Source organism: Patagioenas fasciata, chromosome 15, assembly GCF_037038585.1.
Source record: "Patagioenas fasciata isolate bPatFas1 chromosome 15, bPatFas1.hap1, whole genome shotgun sequence".
NCBI classification, from domain to species: domain Eukaryota; kingdom Metazoa; phylum Chordata; class Aves; order Columbiformes; family Columbidae; genus Patagioenas; species Patagioenas fasciata.
In genome coordinates, this window is record NC_092534.1 from 457,937 (window position 1) to 482,137 (window position 24,201).

The window sequence follows — 24,201 nt, forward strand, 5'->3', positions numbered from 1 at the left end:
GTAAGTTTAACTTTCAAACTTTGGTAAAACAGTGCAAGAGCTTTTTCATCCAAACATTCCCAGGTTAATAAAAATAATAATAATAAAATCTATATTACATGCTGTAGTGATTTCTGTGAATCAGGATTGCGTCTTTTTTAGCTCTCATTTCTTAAGAGAACTAATTTATGTTTTGAAATGGTAGAAAAAAGAAAAAATACACAAAAAACTATCCAGTCCAACACTGAAACAGGTTCATTTGGCAGAGATATGGCTCCATGTGTCCATTTTATGCAGAGTCCACAATGGCTGCAGAGATCATTTAATCATGAGGGAATCCTATTTCATTGAGCAGGGAATTCTCTTTCCATAATTTGCAGCACTTTCCCCACCTTCAGAGGCAGTAACTTTGGTAGTCGTGTCTTCAACAGACCCTGAAGATAATACATGAAGAAAATATTACTCCAAAATAGTCTTAGAACAAATATTCATATAAAACTAAACTGTTATTTGAAGTCAGTCTTAAAAGTGTGACTGTGTGGACCTCTAGAATATTTTATACTCTGCATCTCTTTTCAGGTTCAAGGATCCTACTCCACTTGTTATTCCTTTAATATCATTCATTCCATATCTTGAAAATTCTCACCTTTCTCACTCACTTCTACTTTTTAGTTTTTAAGATGGGAAATCAGAACAGCATGCAGCACCCCAGTAATACCTTCAGAAAGTGATTCATGCCAAGAACCAGAAAATTATCCAAGTGACAAAAATGCACAAATGGTTTCTGTAAAGAAACTTCCTTATTAAGGCAACAGTTAACTTTCCAAATGTTTGCACTTCTTTGTTTTTAATTTAACATTAAGCAAAAATCTGAAGTTAACGGCTCGGGAGGCTCTGCTAGTAGACAGTGTGGTAGGGTTTGGGTTGTTGGTTGGTTGTGGTTTTTTGGTGGTGTTTTTTTGGTTGGTTGGGGGTTGGTTTTTTTTTTTGGTTTTTTGTTGTTTTTTTTTTTTTTTTGTGGTGGTGTTTTTTTTCCCCTCCTCTCTCTCGACAATATCTGCCCAAACATGTTTAACCCGTTTGGTTAAGGTCATAAATATCTCCAGATGGGGACAGAATTTGGCTTATCGGTAATGCATTATGTGATTCAGATGGTTGTTTATGAGAAGACAAAGTACTTCAGATGAGCTTTCTTCAAAAGGGAACCCCGAATTATCTTTGGAGGTGCAACCATTTGCTACCCTTTTTTTACCGTGAAAGTTCCTTCTGAATTACAATTACTAACGCAATTGTACGGAACTTTGTTTACTGTAGCATTAGAAGCTGCTGTTTACTTGGGAGAGCTTGTAATAAATCACTCCATACATCTGCCCCTGTAGTTAATAATAAACCACACACTATTTCCAACTAAAATTAGTAACATGTTAAAGATTTGAAATATTAAAATATAACGGATAACTTTCACTACTAGAAGTTTATTACAGCAAAATACACACCTATGTATGCATGTTGAAAGTAGAACCATCTACAGAGATAGCATAATATCTACTGAACTCAATACCTACAACCGCCAAAAATCTTTAGATGAAAAAGGTAAGACATAGTCATTTATCACATGTCATTTCTTCCCTGAAAATATGGATCTCTGTCAGTTTTACACCCACTTCAGAAAAAAAATCTAAAGAGGAGAATGACTCATTTTCAACAGCCAGTTTTCTAATTGCAGGTATAAGTTAATAATAAACTAAATAGCAGCAACTCTCCTAGAGCTGTATTGCTGCTGTTCTTATTTCTTCTACAAGTTTTCTTCCAGGAAATAGTTATCTATACTGTATCTCCCTACTGTTAGGACTTCCTCTCAAGATAATTACGTGGCTTTCATGAAAGAAGACTATGAACTTTTCTGTGAACCAAGAGCAGCTTCAAGAGTCAGTTTCAAGGAGCAGCAGAAAAAGCTGACCTTGTACAGCCCAAATCAGAACTGCAAGATGTTCAGAATCCTCAAATAGTTCGGATAGTGCAAAATCGTTTTTACAGTTTCTTCAGAAAAGAATTTTACATAGTGAAGTGAAAGCTTGACTTTTTTTTTTGTTTTTTTTTTTTCCCCATTTAAGGCATTACGCTTGTTTTTCTTTTTAAATACACACACTGTACTCATGAACACACTAGGGATACCTTGAAAAGTTTGTTAATCTTCTCAACAATGCTTCAAAGTTGGACCTAGACACTTGCTTTGCACGTGGGACAGTAGCACATCTTTTTCAGATGACTGAGGTTCAAGACGAGCAGTTTAACAATTGATTGCATTTATAAGTTTCAAACTATTATCTACGACTCTGCCACAAAGTTAATACAAGTCAGCAATTCACTTTTTCTTTGTTGTTCTCCAAGAAAGCAGCATTTCATGTTGCTAAAGAGGGAGCTTCCCCTCACCAGAGCTCATGTGGGTAGCGGTTAATGGCTCTTTCATTTCTCCACACTTACCTCTGGCAGACACAGAATTACTGCCATGATGGGTCAGGAGCACACAGTTTCCACACTTGCGATCTGACAGACCCCACAGCACCCCCCTGTGCCAACCCACTGATCCCACAGACCCCACAGCACCCCCCTGTGCCAACCCACTGATCCCACAGACCCCACAGCACCCCCCTGTGCCAATCCACTGATCCCACAGACCCCACAGCACCTCCGTGTGCCAACCCTCCGTACTCACCTGCTTCACCCCACCGGGCTCTTCCAGCCCCACACACCTACAGGAACCACGTTCCCTGCTTGACCCACCTCGGGACATCTCTCTCCCTCCATTTCTTTCACCCCCAGACCTGAGAAAGATTTTTTTATTTTTTCTTTTTTAACCCGTCAGCTGCGAGCAAGTAGTTTAACATAACTTTGTCTAGAAGCTGAGAAAACTCTCTCACCTGAGATTCAATTACAAACCTGTTAAGGTGACTCCCACCCCCAGCCTCCCTCCAGCGGTGACCCGCCCTGAAGCCCCGTGGTCCCGGCCTCCCCGCTCTCACCTGCCGCCGTCGGCGGGGCCCCGGGCGCGCTGCAGCTCCAGCTCGGCGGCGCGGGAGCGCGGCCCGGGCGCGAAGGCGGAGGAGAGGCGGCGGCCCAGGCCGTGCACCAGCCCCCGCAGCAGGCTGTCCCCGCGGCCTTTGGGCGGCGCCAGCCCCACGTCGTCGCGCAGCTCCTCCGGCGGCACCTCCAGGTTGCCCGCGTACCAGAACACCCACCAGATGAGGCTAAGGAAGATGCCGATGCCGCCCGCGTAGATGAGCAGGTCGGAGAAGAACACGTCGGCGAACACGCCGGCCAGCAGCACCGCCAGCCCCAGCGCGTCGAAGGCCAGCGCCAGCCAGAAGGCGGCCACGCAGCGGCCCAGCCCGCCGGGGGCCGCCATCTCGGAGCACCGGCGGCGGCAGCAGCAGCCCCACCGCCGCCTCGGGCCGGCCGCACCTGAGGGACCGGCCAGGCCACGCCCCGCCGCTTGCACCTGCGCGCGGGGCCACGCCCCCTCGGGAGGGGCTCTGGCCACGCCCCCCGCCCGCTGGGGGGAGACGGGAGGGGCCGCCGCCCTCACGGTCCTGTCGCTACCGGGACCTTCCCTCAGCCGCTCCGGGTGCGGCTGACGCGGCGAGACTCGGTTCCCGCAGTTGGCCTCTCCCCGGCAGCGGTGTTGGGCAGCGCCTGGCAGGCCACTTCCTCCTGCCCCCGACTCACCGAGGCACAGCCGGCGCTTCCCCCGGGCCTCGCTTTGTGAGGGAGCACCGAGCAGATGTTGGAGGCTGGTCTGTGGTGGTGGCTGCCATTGTGCAGGTGAGCTGAGACAGCTGTGCTCGTTTAATTGTTCCCAGGTGAGGGAGGGTGAGGTCTCTGCCTTGGTTTGCTCGCACACCCTGGGAGGATGCACTTCAGGAAAGGTCTCAAGATGAGAGCACACGCTGGAGACATCCATAAGCAGGCAGTTGTTGGTAGGCAGAGATTTGCAAGATGATTATAATGTGCATCTGCAAAGTCATATAGACTACGTGCTTGAAGAGAGTAGTTAGAATACAACTACAAGTCAACAAGCAGGAAACTAGTGAATACAAGATTAAAAATCCAGCAAGTAAAGCAGTTATACAAAAGGCAAGGTCCATATTTCCGTCAACTCCTGTGTCAGTTAATGACCTGGTACTTATCTATCGGCACTCCCAGAACTATATTGGGCTGTAGGCTCTCCTGTGCACACTCTCACAAGGCCTTCTATCTAACAGTTTGTATAACCATGGGTGAGCCATGTTGTTCTGGTAACTAGAGATATCAAACCAATGGAAAGTCTGACAAGCCTAAGAGCATGTGCAGCTTCTGCGTATTTGTGGAAGTACAGCATGCCAAGAACCATGCTGCTGAACAAGACTAGTTCTCCCATGACAATGCGTGCAATTGGTTTACTCTAATAGAACTACACACTCAATTCCTGTCATAGTGCTTGGTTTGCTTATTGCTCCTGCAGAACATTGAGATCAAGACTGGGTGAAGCCACTTCTTCATTTGTGACTGCCCATGTTACTGACATTATTCCATAAAATATGTCCTTAGGAAATCACAAGCTTAGATCACCTCAAAAAGAAAAAAGTTAAAATTATTCTAAGTACTTCATCATTAAAATATCTTTCATTTTGAAACCTACTACCACTTCTATATTGGGAAGAATTATGGTACTAAAAAGCCTATACTGCTATTCTTTCTGATTATTTTAAAGTACCTTTTGGATTTTAAAGTTTAAACCTAGCTTCCATAAAATAACTATGGTTCTACTTCTGCCTCACATTATGGTGTTAAACAACCTTCTAACTTTTGTCCCTCTCAGAAGTGTAAGAGAAAGAAGATAATGTACCAGTTGTCCAAGGTAAGTGAGGGTTGTATACCTGCTTAGTTGGAGGGGGGAGGGTGGGGGTTTCATTAGAGTAGCTCTTAGGAAGTCAAGATAATTTTAAAATTACGTACTTAATCCTTACAGCCACAGGAATTATAATAATCATATTATGGCAGAATGCAAACCCCCCTTTCTCCCCCCCTCCTTCAGTATGGAGGGAATAGGCACATCTCCCTCTCTCTGCTACTTGAAGCTAACAGCTTCTTTTGTTTGGCCCAGAGCACCCTGGCCAGGGCCATTAGGAGAAGGGATTGCCAAGGCACCAGTGAGCCGCTGGGCACCTGTGACCAGTGTGGGGGATGTTTGGAGGCTTCAGGGGCGCCCCACACACAGTGTGGGGGTGCAGAGAAGCTTCTAGAATGCCTACAGTCAGGTCTGATCAGCCAGTATAAAAACGGGACTCTCGTCGAGACTGGGCCCATTGTCGCTGGTCTCTCGGAGCACGTGGAAGATGCTGCCGCCGAGACCCCTCCTCCCCGGGATGGAGACCCCGCTTGCCTTGCCGCCACGTGTGTGAGTAAAACCCTCACACAATCGCGAGTGTATTTATATTCCGTGCACATTTGCACGCGTACTTTAAATTATTTCCTCGCACAATCGCGAGTGGAACTTTATTTCCTCGCACAATTGCGAGTGTATTATAAATTTATCCTCGCACAATCGCGAGTGATTTTCCTCCCGTGCTTCCACATAAGCACGTGTAGTATTCCGTGCACATTCGCACGTGTAAGTAAATTAACCCTCGCAGAATTGCGAGTGTATTATAAATTTACCCTCGCGGAATCGCGAGCGTACGCTTTACCTTTATCTCTTTAAGAATAATCCCGCACCGTGTTCAGGCAAGCGTGTACTCCTCTGGGACTCGGGGGTGGTTCCGGCATTGTTTTGGGTGAAGCCACGTGCATGCACTCTGTGGACCGCCTGTTGTATTAATTGCTGACCCTTAATAATTTTCCTCAACTGATACCCGAACCTATATTTAAGTCACTTTTGGAGTGCTAAAACCCTGTTTCTCACCGGTTTAATAAAAGTTGTTTTGGACTCTGTTGTCCCTTAAATTAGCCTCGGGGTGCCTCCGTGACACATATACAACCCTATAAGAAATTATAATGACAATTTTGCTTAATCTGAAGATTAACAGAGAAGGCAGATTTAATTACAATAGTATAACAAATACTGAGAGAATTTTATATAGAAATCAGTATAAATAGTCTTAACTCAGATTCTTTGGAAGAAGAGCTATTAAAGTCATGGTTCTCGCCCTGCAGCATTCTTACTGTGTGCACCAAACTTACCTCCCCCTAGGGCCCAAGATGTAATTAACTCCTACAAAATGAGTTCATGAACAAGTTTCTATTATCTTTTCTGCATCTCTCCTGCCAAGACTTTGGTTTGACAGTGTTCAGATGTTTGCTATATTAGTAGCTGTTATTCTCCCAGTAATGCTGAATTCAAGGGCTAATCTGAAATGAAAGTTAAAAATGTGGTGATTACTAGAGCACAGCAGAAGCTTGCAGACCAGCTACAGGCATCAACTAGTCTATGGGGTTTTTTCTGTACATGATATTTTACTTCCGTGTTTATCTGTTCATGGAAATTCATTTTTCAGCAAGACCTTAATATTGTTCAAAACAAGATGCTGTTGAAGTTCCTAACACATTGAATATATCTCAAATTGATTATTTTTTTAAAAAAGCACCCAGCCATATTAATCAGAGTTAATGTAGTTTTTAAGTTTTTCCTCTGTTGCAAAAGGAGTTCAGCAGCCTTTTGGGGGATGGGGGGGAAAGAAAGGCACTCCATCTTCACTAGAGTAATAGTTGCAAGGAAGCTGCACTAGGTTGTTTCACTGTAGTAATTTTAATTGCTAATACTTACTGCAGTCTTTCAAAAGACTTGCTTCCTGACTCCATTTTATGTCTGTAAAGAATATGAGTTAGTTCCCACTTTAGTACAAATGTGGAGAGCAAATGAGCAATATAAAAATCAATTCTAGTCAAAACAATCACTGCTAAATATTTTGGTACTGTCTTTATAGTGTCTTTCAAATAAAAGCTTGTCCTCAATCTAATTAAGAGTTTAGTTTTAACTCCTGCAGCAAATTTGGATAACAATACAATACTTTTTAAAATGAGAATGTTGATATTTTGAATGTTATCAACTTCCTCTTCCCTTCTAGCTTCCCTACAGCCACTCTGCTTTCAGTACTTCTAAAAATGACACAAACTCACACAAATTATTAACTTGCTCACATTAATGATACACACACAAAATTTGGCCATTAGAGAGTCTTCACAAAGCACTTAGTGCAAGGATACATGAAACATGTAGAGAAAGTACCACTTGTATTCCAGAGTCTAGATGTGCCTTGACAATTCCATACTTTAAGATACTATTGTACACTCTGTCGTGGTTTAACCCGAGCTGGCAATGCAACCACACAGCCACTTGCTCACCCCCTCCCCAACAGGAGAGAGAATCAAAAGGGAAGGGAGAAACTTGGATTGAGATACACACAGTTTAGTAAAATAATAACATAATAATACACTACTAGTAAATATATATATAAATATATATATATATATATATAAAATAGAAATAAAAGATACTCAAGGCAATTCCTCACAACCTCTGTCCACAACTGAGCAGCCAGTCCCAGCAAACTACACCTGGTCCTAAAGCCTATCCCAGAGAGAGAAAAGAGAGGAAAAAGGCAGAAGAGCCCAGAGGCCTCTGCAAAATAGCAAAAGGCCAGACTAAACATCCCAACCAAAACCCCCCTGGTTACCCCCAGAGAGCAAACAGGGAGAGCCAGAGAGATCAGAAAAGCCAACCAGAAGGTCCCAACTCTCCTTAAATTATTAGCATGATGCTCCCATTGATCAATCTGGGTGTCAATCCAGCCCTGTCCATCCATCCCCCTTCCTCACTGCCTCACACCTGTGGGCAGAGCTCGGAGTGTCCTTGGCTTTCAGACCAGAGCAATGAAAAACATTAACTCTGTGCTTGGATGTTATCTGCTTGTTCTCAAACTACATCCCAATAATGAGCATGCTAGCTATAAAAAGAAAGGCTTCTAACTGCGTGATGAAAATTAACCCATTTTCAGTCAAACCAGCACAACACTCTTAAGAAAAAGTTAACAGACAGATTTTTCTATTCAAAAACCCCAAAACCTTAACTAAAGACAAATAGTACTATTGAAAACATTGCATAAGAATTTAACCAAGGTCCGTTTTTAAAATTCAGAATTATGGGGCTCCTGATAGAGCTTGTGGTAATACAGCTTTATTATAAGACTGACAATTTTACTAGCCATAGCATAAATGGTTTTTATAGTTCATTCCTCCATTCTTTTCACCTTCAATTTTTGAATAAAATAAAGATTGTAAGGTCAAAGATATAGTACCTTAAATAATTATGCAGACGTCTATTAACCTTTAACCTTCTCTTTCTGAAGCCAAAATAAATATTATCGGAATAAAAATGGTTGGTCTGTAAGAATTTATACATAAACATAGGAGATTTTCTTCAGTCTCTTGATGGTCATTCCCAGAAATATCCTTAAAAAGACTCATACATGACCAGTGCATACCAGCTGTTCATCTAAGACCAAGCTTAATACTCACCAATGTTCCTTGCACAGTTAAACCAGCTCAGCCCTTGGGAGGTGTTTTCTGTCTTAGCTGCTTCTGCCAGCATAGAAAATCGTTATCTTTGTAGCACGAGCATTTATACCAAAGACATGAAGTGGTGATTATAATGTTCCTTACAGCTTACCAGTTGAAATTAATTAATTGAAAACAATTGTTTTACACCTGATTTCTGTACTGCATCAGCAATAGGCAGAATTTCAACTTGAATGTTAATTTTTCATATTTCCTGTCTTGATTAATGACGTGACAGGTTTTCCCAGGCCTCTTAAAAAAGCAACACAAACATTGCCAACAAACAGCTTCCTGAATAAACATATTAGAGAGCAGTGTAGGGGAAAGGGTCCTGGGGGTCCTGGTGGACAGCAGGGTGAGCATGAGCCAGCACTGGGCCCTTGTGGCCAGGAAGGCCAGTGGCATCCTTGGGTGTGTTAAAAGGAGGGCGGTCAGTAGGTCAGAGAGGTTCTCCTTCCGCTCTACTCCACCCTGGTGAGACCAGATCTGGAATATTGTGTCCAGTTCTGGGCCCCCCAGTTCCAGAAGGACAGGGAACTGCTGGAGAGGGTCCAGCGTAGGGCAACAAAGATGATTAAGGGAGTGGAGCATCTCCCTTATGAAGAAAGGCTGAGGGAGCTGGGGCTCTTTAGTTTGGAGAAGAGGAGACTGAGGGGTGACCCTATTAATGTTTATAAATATATAAAGGGTGAGTGTCAGGAGGATGGAGCCAGGCTCTTCTCGGTGACAACCAGTGACAGGACAAGGGGTAATGGGATCAAGCTGGAACACAAGAGGTTCCACTTAAATTTGAGAAGAAACTTGTTCCTGGTGAGGGTGTCAGAGCCTGGCCCAGGCTGCCCAGGGAGGTTGTGGAGTCTCCTTCTGTGCAGACATTCAAACCCGCCTGGACACCTTCCTGTGGAACCTCAGCTGGGTGTTCCTGCTCCATGGGGGGATTGCACTGGATGGGCTTCTGAGGTCCCTTCCAATCCCAAACATACTGTGTGATACTGTGTGATCACAAATTTAACTCCATCATTCAGCGCTGTTCTTCAATACTTACAATCTGCTGAGAAGTTGCAAAATGTACCTCTCTTTAACAATGGTCACTTACTGTTTCTGCCTGACTGCTGCCAACGTCTCTAGCTGAAGAGCTGTGATAGCTATAGCAAGTTATTAATATTACCCACTTATTTTCTGAATTTTAAATACACTTTTTTATTAGAAGACTACATTACTCCTAGGGAGAATAAAAATCACATCAGTAGTGTTACATCTTCAACTGTCAGAATCCTGCACACACTGCTAAAAAAATGGAACAAATTCCACTATCTAGTATATATTTTTTTCCCCAGTGGGTTAGTTTGTAGCTGTGTCCATCAGGTGTCTTACCTGTCTGTATGCATTCCAGCACTGCTGTGAACAAGGAAAGCCAAACTACTGCAGTCCCAGTGTTAGTAACAGAAGTCAGTTTTACAAGATGTTCCCTTCTGGAACAGGTGCAAAAACTGATTCATCCTTTGCATATCGTGTTTTACCTAATAAGGGATTTGAGTATACTCTTATCAACCTAGCATTTATCTTAGCCCAAATATGCCTAGAATGAGAAGAAATATATACAGTATCTCTGGAAATTAAGCTAGTCAGCAGTTATGGAATTATAGAGTAGTGCGCATGTGCAGTACCCAAAGGTGAAAAGGATAGAAGTGATGAAGACTACTTACTTCATCCTGAAGACCCCCTGAAAGACCACCAGAGGATGCTGTGCATGATCAAAGTAGTTCCAAGGTGTTGCAATCAATGTTGCAATAAATGTTGAGTAACTATCACATATCCTCATGATTCTAATGAATATATGAATATGTATGTGAATGGACTGTATAAATACTGTGCAACTTAAACTGACCGCTGAAGCCAGCTTTGGGTGCGAACCCCTGGTTTCCCAGCGCTGAAATAAAGCACCGCATATAACTATGCCCGTGATTATGTGTCCTGATTGCTAACATTTTGGCAACCCAGATGGGACTTCGCAAACGCTGCTGGGGCGGACCGCATCTCGATCCTGCTCCGGCTAGCACCGAGGTATTCTTGGGGAGTGCATCGGACGCGACCGACCCTCCGCTGCTCACGACGGACCTCTGACTGGTAAGAAGGTGCTTTATCTGTTGCTTTATCTGGATTATTGGGTACTCATCTGGTCTGGTTCTGGTTTGGTAGCCTGCCAGTCAGGCATCCGGTAGCCTGCCGGTCAGACGCGGCGAAAGCCACGCTCGGTTGGGCAGGGAGCTCCCGGGGTATTGCCCAGGCAGCCGTCTGTTAGACAGAGGGAAACCTCTGCAGGTTCGGCATCTGGTCTGGTTATTTAAGCCGCAGACTCAGCACCTGGTCTGGTCTGGTTATTTGTGCTGCAGGCTCAGCACTTGGTCTGGTTATTTATGCTGTCCAGCACCTGGTCTGTAGTTCTGGTAATTTGATCTGTATTTGCTGTTGAAATTGGTGATTTGATCCATATTTACTGTTGTTATGGTAAACTTATCTGTGTGTTATCTTTGTGTTAATCGTCTGTGTGTTGATATGTGCGATACAAAGATGTCACTATTAGATTGTTTGTTGAAACATTGGAAGGAGGCTGGATTTGGACAATCAATGCATAAAAAGAAGTTAATAGAATATTGTACCCACTGGTGGCCCAAGTAAATAATGAGATTTTGTCAGAGGAAAGATAAATGGGATGAAGTTTTGTGTGTGATAGACATTACTTTTCTATTTAGCATGCTAGCTTTATTCCAGGATCCAGACTTGTGCAACTCTGTGATAGGCTGTGTTTCATCTCGGTGTACTAAATTCAGCTTTTTTGTATGCGCACTGGATAAAGAATCCTGGTTTTGGGATACAGTTGTAGCGCACCAGATGAGACACTGGTAAAAGCCTTGCCCAGTCCAGCTCGCTGCAGCGGCGGGGGAGGGTGGGTGCTGATGGGGCTCCAGCCGCACTGCCCTGTTTTGTCAGGGAGACCCAAGCGGTGCCTCCACTCAGCTGAGCAGTGAGCGGTTCAAAGGTGCAATGCTAAAATTGAGATATTGGCTTGAAGAAGTCTAATTGTGATCTGTTCACATATTTGAACTTGGTATTTGGTTTGCGTGTCTGAGCTCAGTATTTTAGTTTGTATGTTTATATTTGGTACCAAAAGAATTTGTTTGGGGAGATAATTACAAAATGAGAACCGGTTCCATTACTAAAGTACCACCTTGCTCCCCCTTCACATGCATCTGTACGCATGAGGGTAAATTAGTGGAGGAAGTGATTTCAATGTGAAATTCTGAGTTAGCTGTATTGCAGTTAGTGTTGGATCTAAAATTAATGTAAGGGATTGATGCTTAATATGCTGTTTATTGACATCTGTAAGAAATTACAAAAGGTAGGAGCTGAGGGACGTAACTATTGCTCAGCTAATTGAAATTCCATATAAAGTTTATGGCTGCAGGAATTAAATGAAGAGAGAAAAAGGGCAAGAGCAGCCCAAGCCTATGCCCGGCAGCTCCCCCTTGACGAGCTGCGGCGAGGAAAATAAAAAAGGTGAAAAGCTGTCTGTCTGTTAGCTGTTAAAGCGGTGAAAAGCGGGGAGGAGAGCAGCGGCTGCTGCAGCTCCTGTACGCCGGGCTCGCCGCCCGCGGCGGTGGGGGGGGGCAGTCGCCGCCTGGCGCGTTCCTGCTGGGCTGCTCCGGTGTGTGTAACGCGCACAGAGTACGCGGATTTCTCCTTAGATACCCACCTTCTGACCCAGGTTCAGAAGTAGGAATTCAGCCAGTAATAGAGAAATTCCTGCAAATGGGGTTATTAAAGGAATATGAGTCCAGTTATAACACCCCTGTGTTGCCTGTCCGCAAGCCACATGGGTCATATTGGGTGGTTCAGGACTTATGAGCTATAAACAAAATAGCTGAGGACCTCTACCCAGTGGTAGCAGACCCATACACCCTTCTGAGAGTATTAACACCTAATTTGACTTGGTTTATCATTTAAAAGATGCTTTCTTTTGCCTCCCTCTCCATGAAGCTAGCCAGACAATACGTGCATTTGAATGAGAAAACCCTAAAAATCAATGTAAGACCCAGCTCACATGGACAGTGTTGCCACAAAGATTCACAAACAGCCCGACAATATTTGGAAATCAGCTTACTAAAGATTTTGAATCCTGGGAAGCTTCGTCTGATGAGGGACAGATGCTACAACGTGGATGACGTTCTAATCGCTACTAGAACCAAGGAGATGTGCGTGACCTGGACCCTATGGACCAGAAACAGCTGCAATGGAATAAGGAAGCCACACGAGCCTTTAAAGAACCTCCTCTAGGACTCCCAGATGTGAGTAAACCATTTTTCCTATTCTCTCGCGAGAAACAGGGAATAGCCTTGGGTACATTGGCACAGGATCTTGGCCCATATCAACAAGCAGTGGCCTATTTCTCCGCACAGTTAGACGCAACTGCAAAGGGGTGGCCTGGATGCCTGCGGGCAGTTGCTGCAGTGGTACTGAACATACAGGAGGTCCGGAGATTTACCATGGGTCAGAAAATGGCTGTGCTGGTATCCCACACAGTGTCTAGCAAGATGATGTAGAAATTATCATCACTAACATTGTCAACCCAGCTTCTTTCCTCAGTGGTAACTTTGGAGAACCAGTTCATCATGGCTGCCTGGAGACCATCGAAGCAACATAATACAGTCGACCAGATCTAAAAGACATGCCTACTGAAAACTCTGAAAATGGAAGCAGCTAACCGTGAGGGCTGTGCATATGCACAGAGCAATTTGGAAAGAAAAGGGACTTTTGAACTCTCAAGGGAAATATATCAAACGTGTGGAGGAGATACTGAAACTACCGGAAGCAGTTCAACTTCCTAAGAAAATGGCAACCATGCATATTAAGGCACACCAGAAAGTGAGCTCGGAATCGGAAAAGGCTGGCGGACAGAGAGGCAAAACAAATGGCTCAGCACAAGGTGAAAACAGAAAGTACTCTGGCCCTTGGCGGGCAGGTCTCTTTAAAAGGTAAGCCAGAGTGTACTAAAGAGAATCGAAACTCATCATAGATTTAGAGGAATCATATAATAAGGAAGGGTGGGTTCACACACCCCCCTCCCCAGGGAAAACTTGTTGTCCCCTCTCATCTAGTTTGGCCTTTAGTAAGGGAAGAACATAGGAAAGGATTTTGGGGAGTGGAACCACTATGCAAACATTTGATTAGGGAAACAGGAGCTAGAAATTTGTATATCACTGTAAAACAGGTGACAGCAGTGTGATCTTTGCCTCCAGACCAATCCCAAAATATGCTCAAGCTTGAAATGGGTCAAATGGGGAAGGGGAATGGGCCTGGACCACAATGGCAAACTGATTGTTCAGAACTCCCAGGAAAAAGGGAGGGGTACCGATATTTGTTGGTATTAACTGATGTTTTTTCAGGTTGGCCAGAAGCATTCCCTGCCAGGACAGCAAAAGCTTAGGAGGTGACTAGAACATTGATACATGAAATAACACCAAGGTTTGGAGTTCCAGCTGTTATATCCTCTGATAGAGGGCCACATTTTAGTTATGTGTATGTATGTGAAGTCTCTTGCAGAGAACTTTGGAACCATAATAGGAAGGTCCGTTTCAAGACCTCCTGATATCCTTCACTGCTACCAATATTGAAGAACAGAGTGTAGAAAGAGAAATCAAATTCCGTGTTGCTCCTGTTGTTCCTAGGAAGTGAAGGTCAAAAGTTGGGAAACTATAAGAAGTCGCCACGCTAACAGCAAAAATAGGAAAGGCGGGGACACTGCCCTCGCTGCCGAGAAGATGACGAACTCGGCTGCCAGCTGCAACCTGGTAGGCCAGAGAGGCAGAGGGTGTAGAGACCTGGACCTGATCCTCTTGCTAGGAGTGGTGACTTATTGTTCCCAACTTAGCCTGGCCAATCCCTGTACCAAGAGCTACGAGCGTGTGAGAATAGGAAGACTAACCCAAAATGTTCTAAACTATCATGCTCATATTAACTCTGAATGTTATGATAGAACGAAATTGGAGAAGTGTGAAATCCAAGGGCAGAAATTATGGGTAGCAACTAACCAATTAGACTCACAGGCAGCCTCTAAAATTGGCATTGATAAAGACAAAATTGACTGTAAAGGAGTTATAGGCAGTATGGGACATCTAGTTTGGGCCTTAAGTGATGGGACCTGGACTACACATTTGCCAATGGGAGGACCAATTAGAGAAATTACTTTGGGGTTGCCAACGCTATGTCTCATTTGGAAAAGGTCACCTTTGGAAAATAGGCAAGAACTTTTACAGGTCAGACATAAACGAGAAATAAATGAGGATGATGTGTAGCATGAACCATCAAGCAGTGTTAATTTGGCTGGGCACTAGAATCTTTCTTTATTCGTCAAACAAATACTAGGTATAATGGCATTTTCAGTGTCCTGAGTAGGAATTATACTAATCCTATATTTGATAACCCTCCAGCTTATGAAGAAGCGCGACTCGAATTGTCACATCTGCCTAATTACCAATAAATCGTAATAAATGAATCAATAATCGAAGAAGTTGATTGAGGTGAAAATGCATTGTCTAAGAATAGAAAAGCATTTTCAAAGGGGGGAAATGTTAGTAACAGAAATCAATTTTACAAGATGTTCCCTTCTGGAACAGGTGCAAAAACTGATTCATCCTTTGCATATCGTGTTTTACCTAATAAGGGATTTGAGTATACTCTTATCTTCCTATCTTATCAACCTAGCGTTTATCTTAGCCCAAATATGCCTAGAATGAGAAGAAATATATACAGTATCTCTGGAAATTAAGCTAGTCAGCAGTTATGGAATTATAGAGTAGTGCGCATGTGCAGTACCCAAAGGTGAAAAGGATAGAAGTGATGAAGACTACTTACTTCATCCTGAAGACCCCCTGAAAGACCACCAGAGGATGCTGTGCATGATCAAAGTAGTTCCAAGGTGTTGCAATCGATGTTGCAATAAATGTTGAGTAACTATCACATATCCTCATGATTCTAATGAATATATGAATATGTATGTGAATGGACTGTATAAATACTGTGCAACTTAAACTGACCACTGAAGCCAGCTTTGGGTGCAAACCCCTGGTTTCCCAGCGCCGAAATAAAGCACCGCATATAACTACGCCCGTGATTATGTGTCCTGATTGCTAACACCAGCACAGATTGGCTCAAGGTGCTGCAGAATTCCACAGTGCTACTTGTTGATACTGATATTTTAACATGAAATACTAGATACAACACCACCTTTCCAGAAAGCAGGGGAGTTCTGAGTCTGTCCTTCACTCTTAACGGAAGTGAAGTTCTGTGTTGCAGCCCAGCCTAGAAAGTGATGGGATTCTTTTTGGATAAGATCTGTTAGCATGGATCTAACAGGGATCATGGAGTCAGACCAGCATTTTTGGGTAAAATTGTTCCTCGATGAAAAAATGTTTATGGTAGGTGAGAACAAGAGGTCATGGGTTACAGGAAATTGACACCGTGGATCAAGCAGAATATTTTCATACTCTTTAGTGTTTCTTTTAACACTTCTTATTTTGCTCCTAATTACTTTCTAGGTAGCAAATCTATTGATACTGATGTCCTAAATAGGACACAGGATAGTTTGGTTTTGAACTCTGCAAACTACGCTTGTTACATACTGTTGATTAATCATTTTGTCTGTTATGGCCTTCTTCCTATTTGAATTTCAGTAAAATATTGCTACTAAAGATTTTTATCACTAGGATGTTTCATCACAAATCTCGCCTTGCATTCTCACCCTGAGAGGGACATGAAGTAATCATACAGAGCGCAACAACTTGCTTATTCTGTAACATTTCAAATATATGAACTTACAGTTCTGCAGTGCATATTTTTCATGCCTTCATGGGACTGGTTCACTTAGCTGGCACACCTGAAACTCAAACACCCTTTGGTGGTTTTCAGATGCAAGAAACAATAGCATTGCACCCAGCACACAGGAATACCCTCAGTTGTTCTGTTAGCAGAAATAAAGCCCGGAAGTGAAGCTAAGATTCTTTCTGATGTAATGAAGTATAAATGGTCAAAGCATACAGTGACAAAAGTAAAACTCTGTGCTTTAAAAAAGAAACAAACATAAAACCCCACAAACAAAACCAAAAATGAAACAAGACACCCAAACAACACAAGCAAACACACACATGAATACCTTAGGTAAAAATAGCTAAAGAATACATTAAGTTTGGCTTATCAGACTGTTAAATATCTGAAATAAGTTCAATAGATGTTAACCTCTTTTCATGATGTTGAACAATTACAAAAAATAGCAGCAGCTATTTCACATTTTAAATAGATTGCTGCTTTCAGTATGCATGCTTCTTGCTTCAGCCCTTGTCTGTTCAGTACTAAGCTCTGCTTCAGGAAGACACCGCTTTAAAAGTATTTCTCAGCTTTTTTGTCTTGGAATAGTCCCCTCCCTGACCTTTGACACTTCCAAAATCGGAGTGCCTTTAGTTTGGGCCAGGAAAAGAAAAGGTAAGAAATCAGACTCAATTAAGATTGCGAGTTTATTGGTTCCAGTGCGGCAGTTAGAAGGAAACACAAATGAATCGTTACAGGCCTCAGTGAAAAAAACTCTTAGCATCAGATTTCCTTAAGAAGGTATTTTACTTCACCAATACATTTGTTTACTAAAAATTACTACTGAACAACAATATAAAATGTGTTACAACAGACAACATTCATGCTGACTGGGGCCTGCGCACTTTCTTGGGTGCTTGCTTTGGTGTTTTGGAAGACTTCTTGGCTGACTGTATTGATTTGCCAGCTTTGGGTGCTGCAAAAGACTTTGCTTCTGGTTTTTTGGGAGTCTTTTTCATCTCTTTTTCTTTTATCGCTTCCCTTGGCATGCTGAGCTGCTTGGCTTTTTTCTGTTTTGGTGATGTCTTCAAGTCTGTATGCTCTTCTGTAACTTTATGTTTCATTTTTGGAGTTTCCACAGCTAGAGGTTGTTTCTTCCTCTTACCAAGGGATGTTTTAGTTTTCTTGCCCAGGTTGTCACCTTTTTCTGGACTTGGTTCCATTTTCTGTATTTAAGATAAACGCAAAAAAATTACCCTTCCACCAAAGAAACGTCTTCACTATGTTTCAAGAAGAACGAATGAAAACCATTATAAATGACAAACACTTTCTACTGATTGAACTGTGCCCTAGCCCAAATAATCTTTTCATGTTTCAGTGTGGAACCAGAGGATCAAGCACAGAATTAAATCATGAAAAAAATGAAAGAAACACCAAAATAGTAAGAAAGTAAATCATTTAATAGGGGCAAGGATCCTCTTGGCCAGCCAAGTTCCCCGACCTCTGCTGGCAGAGCTTTAAATCACAGGCTATGCTCCAATCATGAATGCAGTATAGCCAAATTGAATTTTAAGTGTTATTGTTTTATTCACCCACATATCTTTCCTAGATATTTGTTAAACACAAGTATTATCAGTCCGGTTGTGCTGCAGACATGTTAGCGATACGATCCACATCATCTCTCGTTCTGGCAACAATACATCCATACAGTATTTCATGCAAGCTACTCGCTTTCAATTTATATTACGTGATTGTTAATGTTGCAGAGAATGTTATTAATTTTTCTCAAGTTTTGCACTCCAGGCAGAAGATGATACAATAAAATACACTAAAATTTAATTTTAGAAGAATTTTGAATTAAAATTTTTATTATTTACTTAAGTATTTAGCTGTTTCTCGTTTACCCTTTCTTCTGAGTTCAGGATTATTTGACCTAGACAAAATTGCTGCTACTCAGAAAAAACATGTAAAAGAACAGTAAGCACTGGCTTCCTTTGTCTCTAAGACAAAGTCTGTTAAAAATTAAAAAAAGCTCAAAACCAAAAAAAATGCCAGAACAAACTGCCTCCGTAAGGCATCCCTCCCATACCCTATACTCTTGCTTTCATGACATATTCACAAAAAATCCAGTCCACTTGAAGTGTGTTAACACACGCTGTTCCCTAAGAAGCAATGAATAACTTGAACGGTTCAAATCTTTAGCTTTAACAGAAACACGCATTTCTTACTATTAAACAATTACCTTCAGCTCCGCTGAGGTGGCTGTTTGCACAGGCACCAGCTGTGGAATTTCTTCATCATCATCGTGATCACCTGGTTCTTGGGCTACTTCTGCTTTTTCTTTTTCCACAAGTTCCTGGACCACAGCAGCAGCCACCGTATTCACTTCAGTTGTCGAACTAACTTGACTTGAATTTGCTTTTTTCGCTGCCTTCTTCAGTTTCTTGTTCTTTCCCTTCTAGAATTAATTTGAAGTACATTTAAGACAAATCTTTATAACATTTCTAAATGTATAATAATTGTTTTAATATGGTTAGGCAATGCTTATTTAAATATTGTTGTTCAATAGGCCTGGACTGGACAACCTTATGCAGAATATGAAAAAAATGCATTACTTTCAGAAGGTTGTTATAAACAGTTCATAAGGAAGCTATTTATAAGTAAAACAATAATGTCAAGATTACAGTCTCTGAGTTGAATATATATGCTTCCAATTTATTTTAGACAAAAGAACATACATCATAAGCAGAACTCAGTACAAAGGAATAGCTGAGTATTTTCTTCTTTTAAAAAGTAGGTGAGCCCCCTATACATACAAATATGCGATTTTCTGAGTTACTCAGATGCCACTGATTAGCCAACAAAGAACAGATGCATAGTCTGAATCCATGTATACGGTAACGAGCGTATTTCCAGAAGGCAAATATGAATAAACAGTGCAAGCAGAAGTTCTAAGAACAAAACTCAGCACCATACAGGACTAGAAACACTTAGCTTACTGATTTCCAATTTGCTTTACAACCTATCAGGCAGTTTTCCCATTGTTTTATTAGTATTACTGGGTACTTGAAACGCTCAGAGTCAGGAGCACCTAAATCAATTTGTAGCCAGAAATGCCTGGGATCAACTGCTAAAATGTTTAAGCCTAACACATCAGACACTACAACGCATAAAAGGCCTAGTCATTCTGGTAGGTTTTATAGAAAGTTTGAAGAATTTTTTTACCTTTACTTCCTTTCTTTTGAGAGATGGCTGTCTGTCAAGCTCATCCAAATTGGAGATATTTGCAGTAAAAATCGGAAGTGCAACTGATTTCAGTGTTTTGAGGTGAAGAATTTTTACATTTTTCCACTTCTGCAACGACAAAACCAGTATATTATGTAAAAATAAAGCCGAATTATGAACCACCTTGGGTTTAACGCAATCACGCGGCAGTACCTTTGGGAGCTTCTTCGCAATCACCTTGGCTGCTGCAATTATGTTATCTAGGATCTCATCCGCTTTCATCCCAGTGTGACCTATACGTGCTGTGCTGAAAGAAATGAACAGTAATATTTATATGTGGGCAAATAAACATACTTCAAGTTCCTTAGGTGCACTTAGGTGCAATCATCTTAACGTTCAGAAAAGATGGTTGTCTATTGCAGAAGTTTCTTGTAATAACAGTCAGAACAGATTTACTTGTATTAACTTTTCCATACTTGGATATGCAACTTCTACCTTACGTTACTAAGCATATTACCAGTTTAGATCCCTTTAGATGCACAATAAATGAAAAATCTTACAAGAATAGATTATTTTGGAAGTAGTTTTTATCTAATTTAACAGTAATGCCTTACGATTCTTCACGGTGTCTGCTGGTGACAGTTGGCTAGAAATTCTTTAGGCATAAGGAAAAAACCAACACCACAAAAAGGAAAACTCTACAGTAAAACTTAATCAGTAGAGCTACTGATTTCTTCATACACATTAATGTTCAAAGTGGCCCATATCTGGAATGGTGACTCTTAACCTGTTTTATTCACATATTAATGGAATAAAACTGACTTAAAGTTCCTACAGTTAAGGTACAACTGTACTTCAATTGAAGTATTAACTGCTCACACTTACTAGCAGCACCCTTTGTTGGTAACGGGGAGCGTAGTCCCCTGGATATGTTTTTGTAGCTCCTTAGCAAGATTTCTGGCTTTCAGGTTTACAGATAAAGGCGCCCTGAAAAACAACGGAGGGGAAAGAAAAAATATTTCAAACACCAAACCAAACAAAACCCAATCCAACCCACCCCAATTCCCCCCAACCAGAGCTTTACTAAGAAGAATCTAATGTTAAAAAAAATATAAAGAAATTAAAGACCTACTTTTTCCTTTCATAGAAGTGTTTTCCTAGATGCGAGGGCAAGAGCCTTCTGATTCGGTCATCAGACAGAAAGAGATCAAATCTGTTCAGGAGGCGACGCTTTGATTCAAATAGTTTATACTCTTTTTTGAGAGTTTTGTATGAGATGACCTGCAACGCAAGTAACAGTTTAGTCTCCACTGCTGAAAATACAGCCGAGAAAACTTCTGAGAACTGCAGGGAATTAACGACCATAACTGACAGTCTGTCATGGTGGTTTTATTTTCAAATGCTGAAGACAACAGAAAAAGGATACAGTAGTTTTTGTTTTAGGAATCAAACAATACAGATCTCTTGCACAATAACTGCAAATCACCACAGAGAACTTTAGTACGTGGTAACATCTAAATCAAGGTTATATACAACAAAAATATTTTCTAGTTTTACTGCTAGTGGCATAAGCAATCCAATCCAGCTGCAAAGAACTCAATTTTGCTTTCACACTGTTTTTCTGGTTGCTCACTCTAACTAAATACTGAGCATTTATCTAGCAGTTACATCTGATTGCTAAAGATTGTTTCAAATTGAAGGAATTCTTCTGAATAAATTTTAAAGTTTAGAAAACATTTGAATAGTCAGAAAAAAATCTTATTTAGAGACTGCTAACTCAGAACCATTGAGATCAGAATATGAAACAGCAGGAAGGACAGCTATTTTCCCTTTTCACTGGTACAAGAGGGAAGAAGTGACAGTACTGTACTCTGCAATCAGACTTCTCCCTTACCTGGCTAACGCTTCTGATCCCATTCTGGATTAAAAGCTTCTTGTACAGATTTTCAGTCTGCTCTGCTGATAAATTTGGCTCATCCTTCGTGAAGAGGCAAACCTCAGCTGTGTCTGGCCGGATGCCGTGGGGCAGGGGTCTGCAACGAGAACACGAGGGGGACAGGGAATGGCTGAGAAGAGAAAGAAGTTCCTTCTAGAATGAGGTCTACACTGTCTACAGAGATCAACACCCAGTAACGAGTGACGCACAGGAACTATGTACTGAGATTCTGTTGTTAACTGCTAGACATCCTCGATGGAACCTATACCTTAACACACACAGAAGTATAAAAGTTAATCAATCATATACCACGGGTGCAGTCAGATACACCCCTGAATCCATCTGTCCTGCGGTCAGCACACAGGAGAAGTACCATCTGTTCTCCTCTCTTTATACAGAAATGGCCTCAAGTTGCGCCAGGAGAGGTTGAGGTTGGATCTGGGGAACAATTTCTTCCCCAAAGGGCTGTGGGGCATTGAACAGGCTGCCCAGGGCAGTGCTGGAGTCACCATCCCTGGAGGGCTGGACAGACGGACATGAGGTTCTCTGGACACGGGGCAGTGCTGGGGTGGGTTACGGTTGGACTCGATGATCTTGAGGGTCTCTTCCAACCAAAATGATTCTATGATTCTATACCATGGCTGCATCCCATCAACAGACGAGTCTTTGTAGCACCAGGGCCCAGATAAACAGATGTAAACTTTCTCAATACAGCAATGCTACAGTTTTAAAGAAAACTTAGAATTCACATTTGCTTTTAGGTATCACAAAAAAGATGCTGGGGTCTTTTTAATTATTTAGTGGTGAGTTAAGACAAATAAGAGATTGAATTATTCTCTTTAGGTGGAAGATGAAAGGCACAGCCCCTGAAACCTGCAGCCAACATACCCACCGCCCCCGGCGGGCACGGAGCAGCACCGCCCACGGGAAGGACAGACCCCTTAAGCTCAGGCTCAGCAAAGAGCTCTTCTCCAAGCCTGTCCCCACAGGGCTGAGGGTGAGTCTCTTACATTTTGATGACCTGAGCCACCTGCGGGACCTTCCACACCGTCACCAGGAGGTGGATGTTTTCGCTCTCGTTCAGGAGCAGCGCGTCTCCCTTGGCCTTGCTTCTGGCGAACGCCAGCAGCGCCTCCACCGCCTTCTTCACCTGCAACGGCAACACAGCGGTTAGGACTGGGCTCAGGACTGGGCTCAGAGCCGGGCTCAGAGCCGGGCTGAGGGCCCGGCCCGCGGTACCTGTGCGCGCTGCAGCTGCCCCGTCCCGCCCGCCATGGCTCCAGCACGTGCCGCCGCCGCGCCTGCGCACACGTCACCTTCCGGGGCTGCAGCGCGGGGCGGGGCCCGAAATGGGGCGGGCTCCCGAGCCTTCGCTCCGCCCCGGGGCGGGGCCGCGGGCCGGCGGCAGCGCCGGGCGTGTGGCGCGGGCCTGGGGCTGAGCCGCGGGGGCGGCAGAGGCACCGCGGATCCGGTCCGGGCAGCCGGCTGCGGGCCCGAGTGCCGTCCCAGTGGGAGAAACTCACGGTACTCGTGGAGTGACGGGGCTGTGCTGGTCCAGCCCGGGATGCTGCTGGGCAGCTTTGCCTTCCGGGAACACGGAACACGTTTAGTTGGCTCGTGCTTCCATCTGAGCATGAGGGGAAACTGGTTTGCTGGGAGGTGCCAGAGCCTGACCCAGGCTGCCCAGAGCGGGTGTGGAGTCTCCTCTGAGCCATTCAAACCCCCTGGGATCCTGTGTGATCTGCTCTGTGACCCTGCGTGAGCAGGTGGGCTGGGGATCTGCAGAGCTCCTGCAGCACAAACAGGCTGGGATCCTGTGACCCTGTTCAGCTTGCTGTTCCCCAGGCCCTTTCCAGCCGAGCTGCTCCCCAGCCAGTCCTTCATTCCCCAGCCCGCGTCACAAGGGCCTGCTCTTTCCCAAATACAGATTTGCATATGCTTTTGTTGAATTTTGAAAGGTTTGTGTTGCCTTATCCCCCCAGCCTGTCCAGGTCCCTCTGTAGACCTGCTCTGCCCACAAGGGTGTTGATGACTCCTCCAGTTTGATGTCATCTGCAAATCTGATGTGTCTATGCTTCAAGTCACTGATAAAGGTATTAAATAGAACGTGTCACAGGATAAATCCCGGTGGAACTCCATTTGTAATTGGCTTTCAGGTTGAGTACAAGCCCTTATCTCTCCCCTCAGAGCCCCACTGTCCAACCAGTTGTCAGCCATCTAGCTGGCTGCCCAGCCAGACCGTAACATTTAGGACACGGGGTGACTGTGGCAGACTGCTGGAAGCTGTGCTGAAGTGGAGGTGAACACCATCCTCCTTTCCCTCATCTACAAATCTGGTCATTCTGCCATAGAGAGTGATGAGGTTGGTCAGAATGTTTTTCACTTTGTCCAGCAATGCTGATCGTTTCCCAGCACCTCCTTTGTGTGCCCAAAAATATCTTCCAAGGGGACTCATTCCATGATTTTCCCGTGGACCAAGTGAGTATGACAGGTCTGACAATCCCTACATGCCTGAGCAATGTTGCTAGGTTACTTCTTTGCAGCCTATCCCTGATTTTACCTCCTGTGTCACAGTCTTTTCTTACTGGAGTGGTGTCATAAGTTCACTG

General features: G+C 43.3%; 2 protein-coding genes across 3 annotated transcripts; both read right to left on the reverse strand.

Annotated features, from left to right (window-relative positions):
- Nucleotides 1–37: 37 nt before the first annotated feature.
- On the reverse strand, nucleotides 38–3,519 carry LOC136108811 (transmembrane protein 238-like). Of its 2 annotated transcripts, XM_071815053.1 has the most exons (3): nucleotides 3,003–3,519; nucleotides 2,696–2,804; nucleotides 38–413 (listed from the first exon to the last, which is right to left on the reverse strand). In XM_071815053.1, the coding sequence occupies exons 1-3, from the start codon at nucleotides 3,383–3,385 to the stop codon at nucleotides 324–326; spliced, it is 582 nt and encodes a 193-aa protein (XP_071671154.1). In that variant the 5' UTR covers nucleotides 3,386–3,519; the 3' UTR covers nucleotides 38–323. The 2 variants fall into 2 exon arrangements, with proteins under 2 accessions (XP_071671154.1, XP_065707023.2); XM_065850951.2 differs by lacking the exon at nucleotides 2,696–2,804 and having other exon boundaries at nucleotides 3,003–3,517.
- A 13,601-nt stretch (nucleotides 3,520–17,120) lies between these two features.
- RSL1D1 (ribosomal L1 domain containing 1) lies at nucleotides 17,121–22,926 on the reverse strand. Its single transcript, XM_065851045.2, has 9 exons — nucleotides 22,832–22,926; nucleotides 22,603–22,742; nucleotides 21,551–21,689; nucleotides 20,789–20,937; nucleotides 20,542–20,643; nucleotides 19,870–19,963; nucleotides 19,657–19,785; nucleotides 18,674–18,889; nucleotides 17,121–17,657 (listed from the first exon to the last, which is right to left on the reverse strand). The coding sequence occupies exons 1-9, from the start codon at nucleotides 22,865–22,867 to the stop codon at nucleotides 17,313–17,315; spliced, it is 1,350 nt and encodes a 449-aa protein (XP_065707117.1). The 5' UTR covers nucleotides 22,868–22,926; the 3' UTR covers nucleotides 17,121–17,312.
- Nucleotides 22,927–24,201: the final 1,275 nt, after the last annotated feature.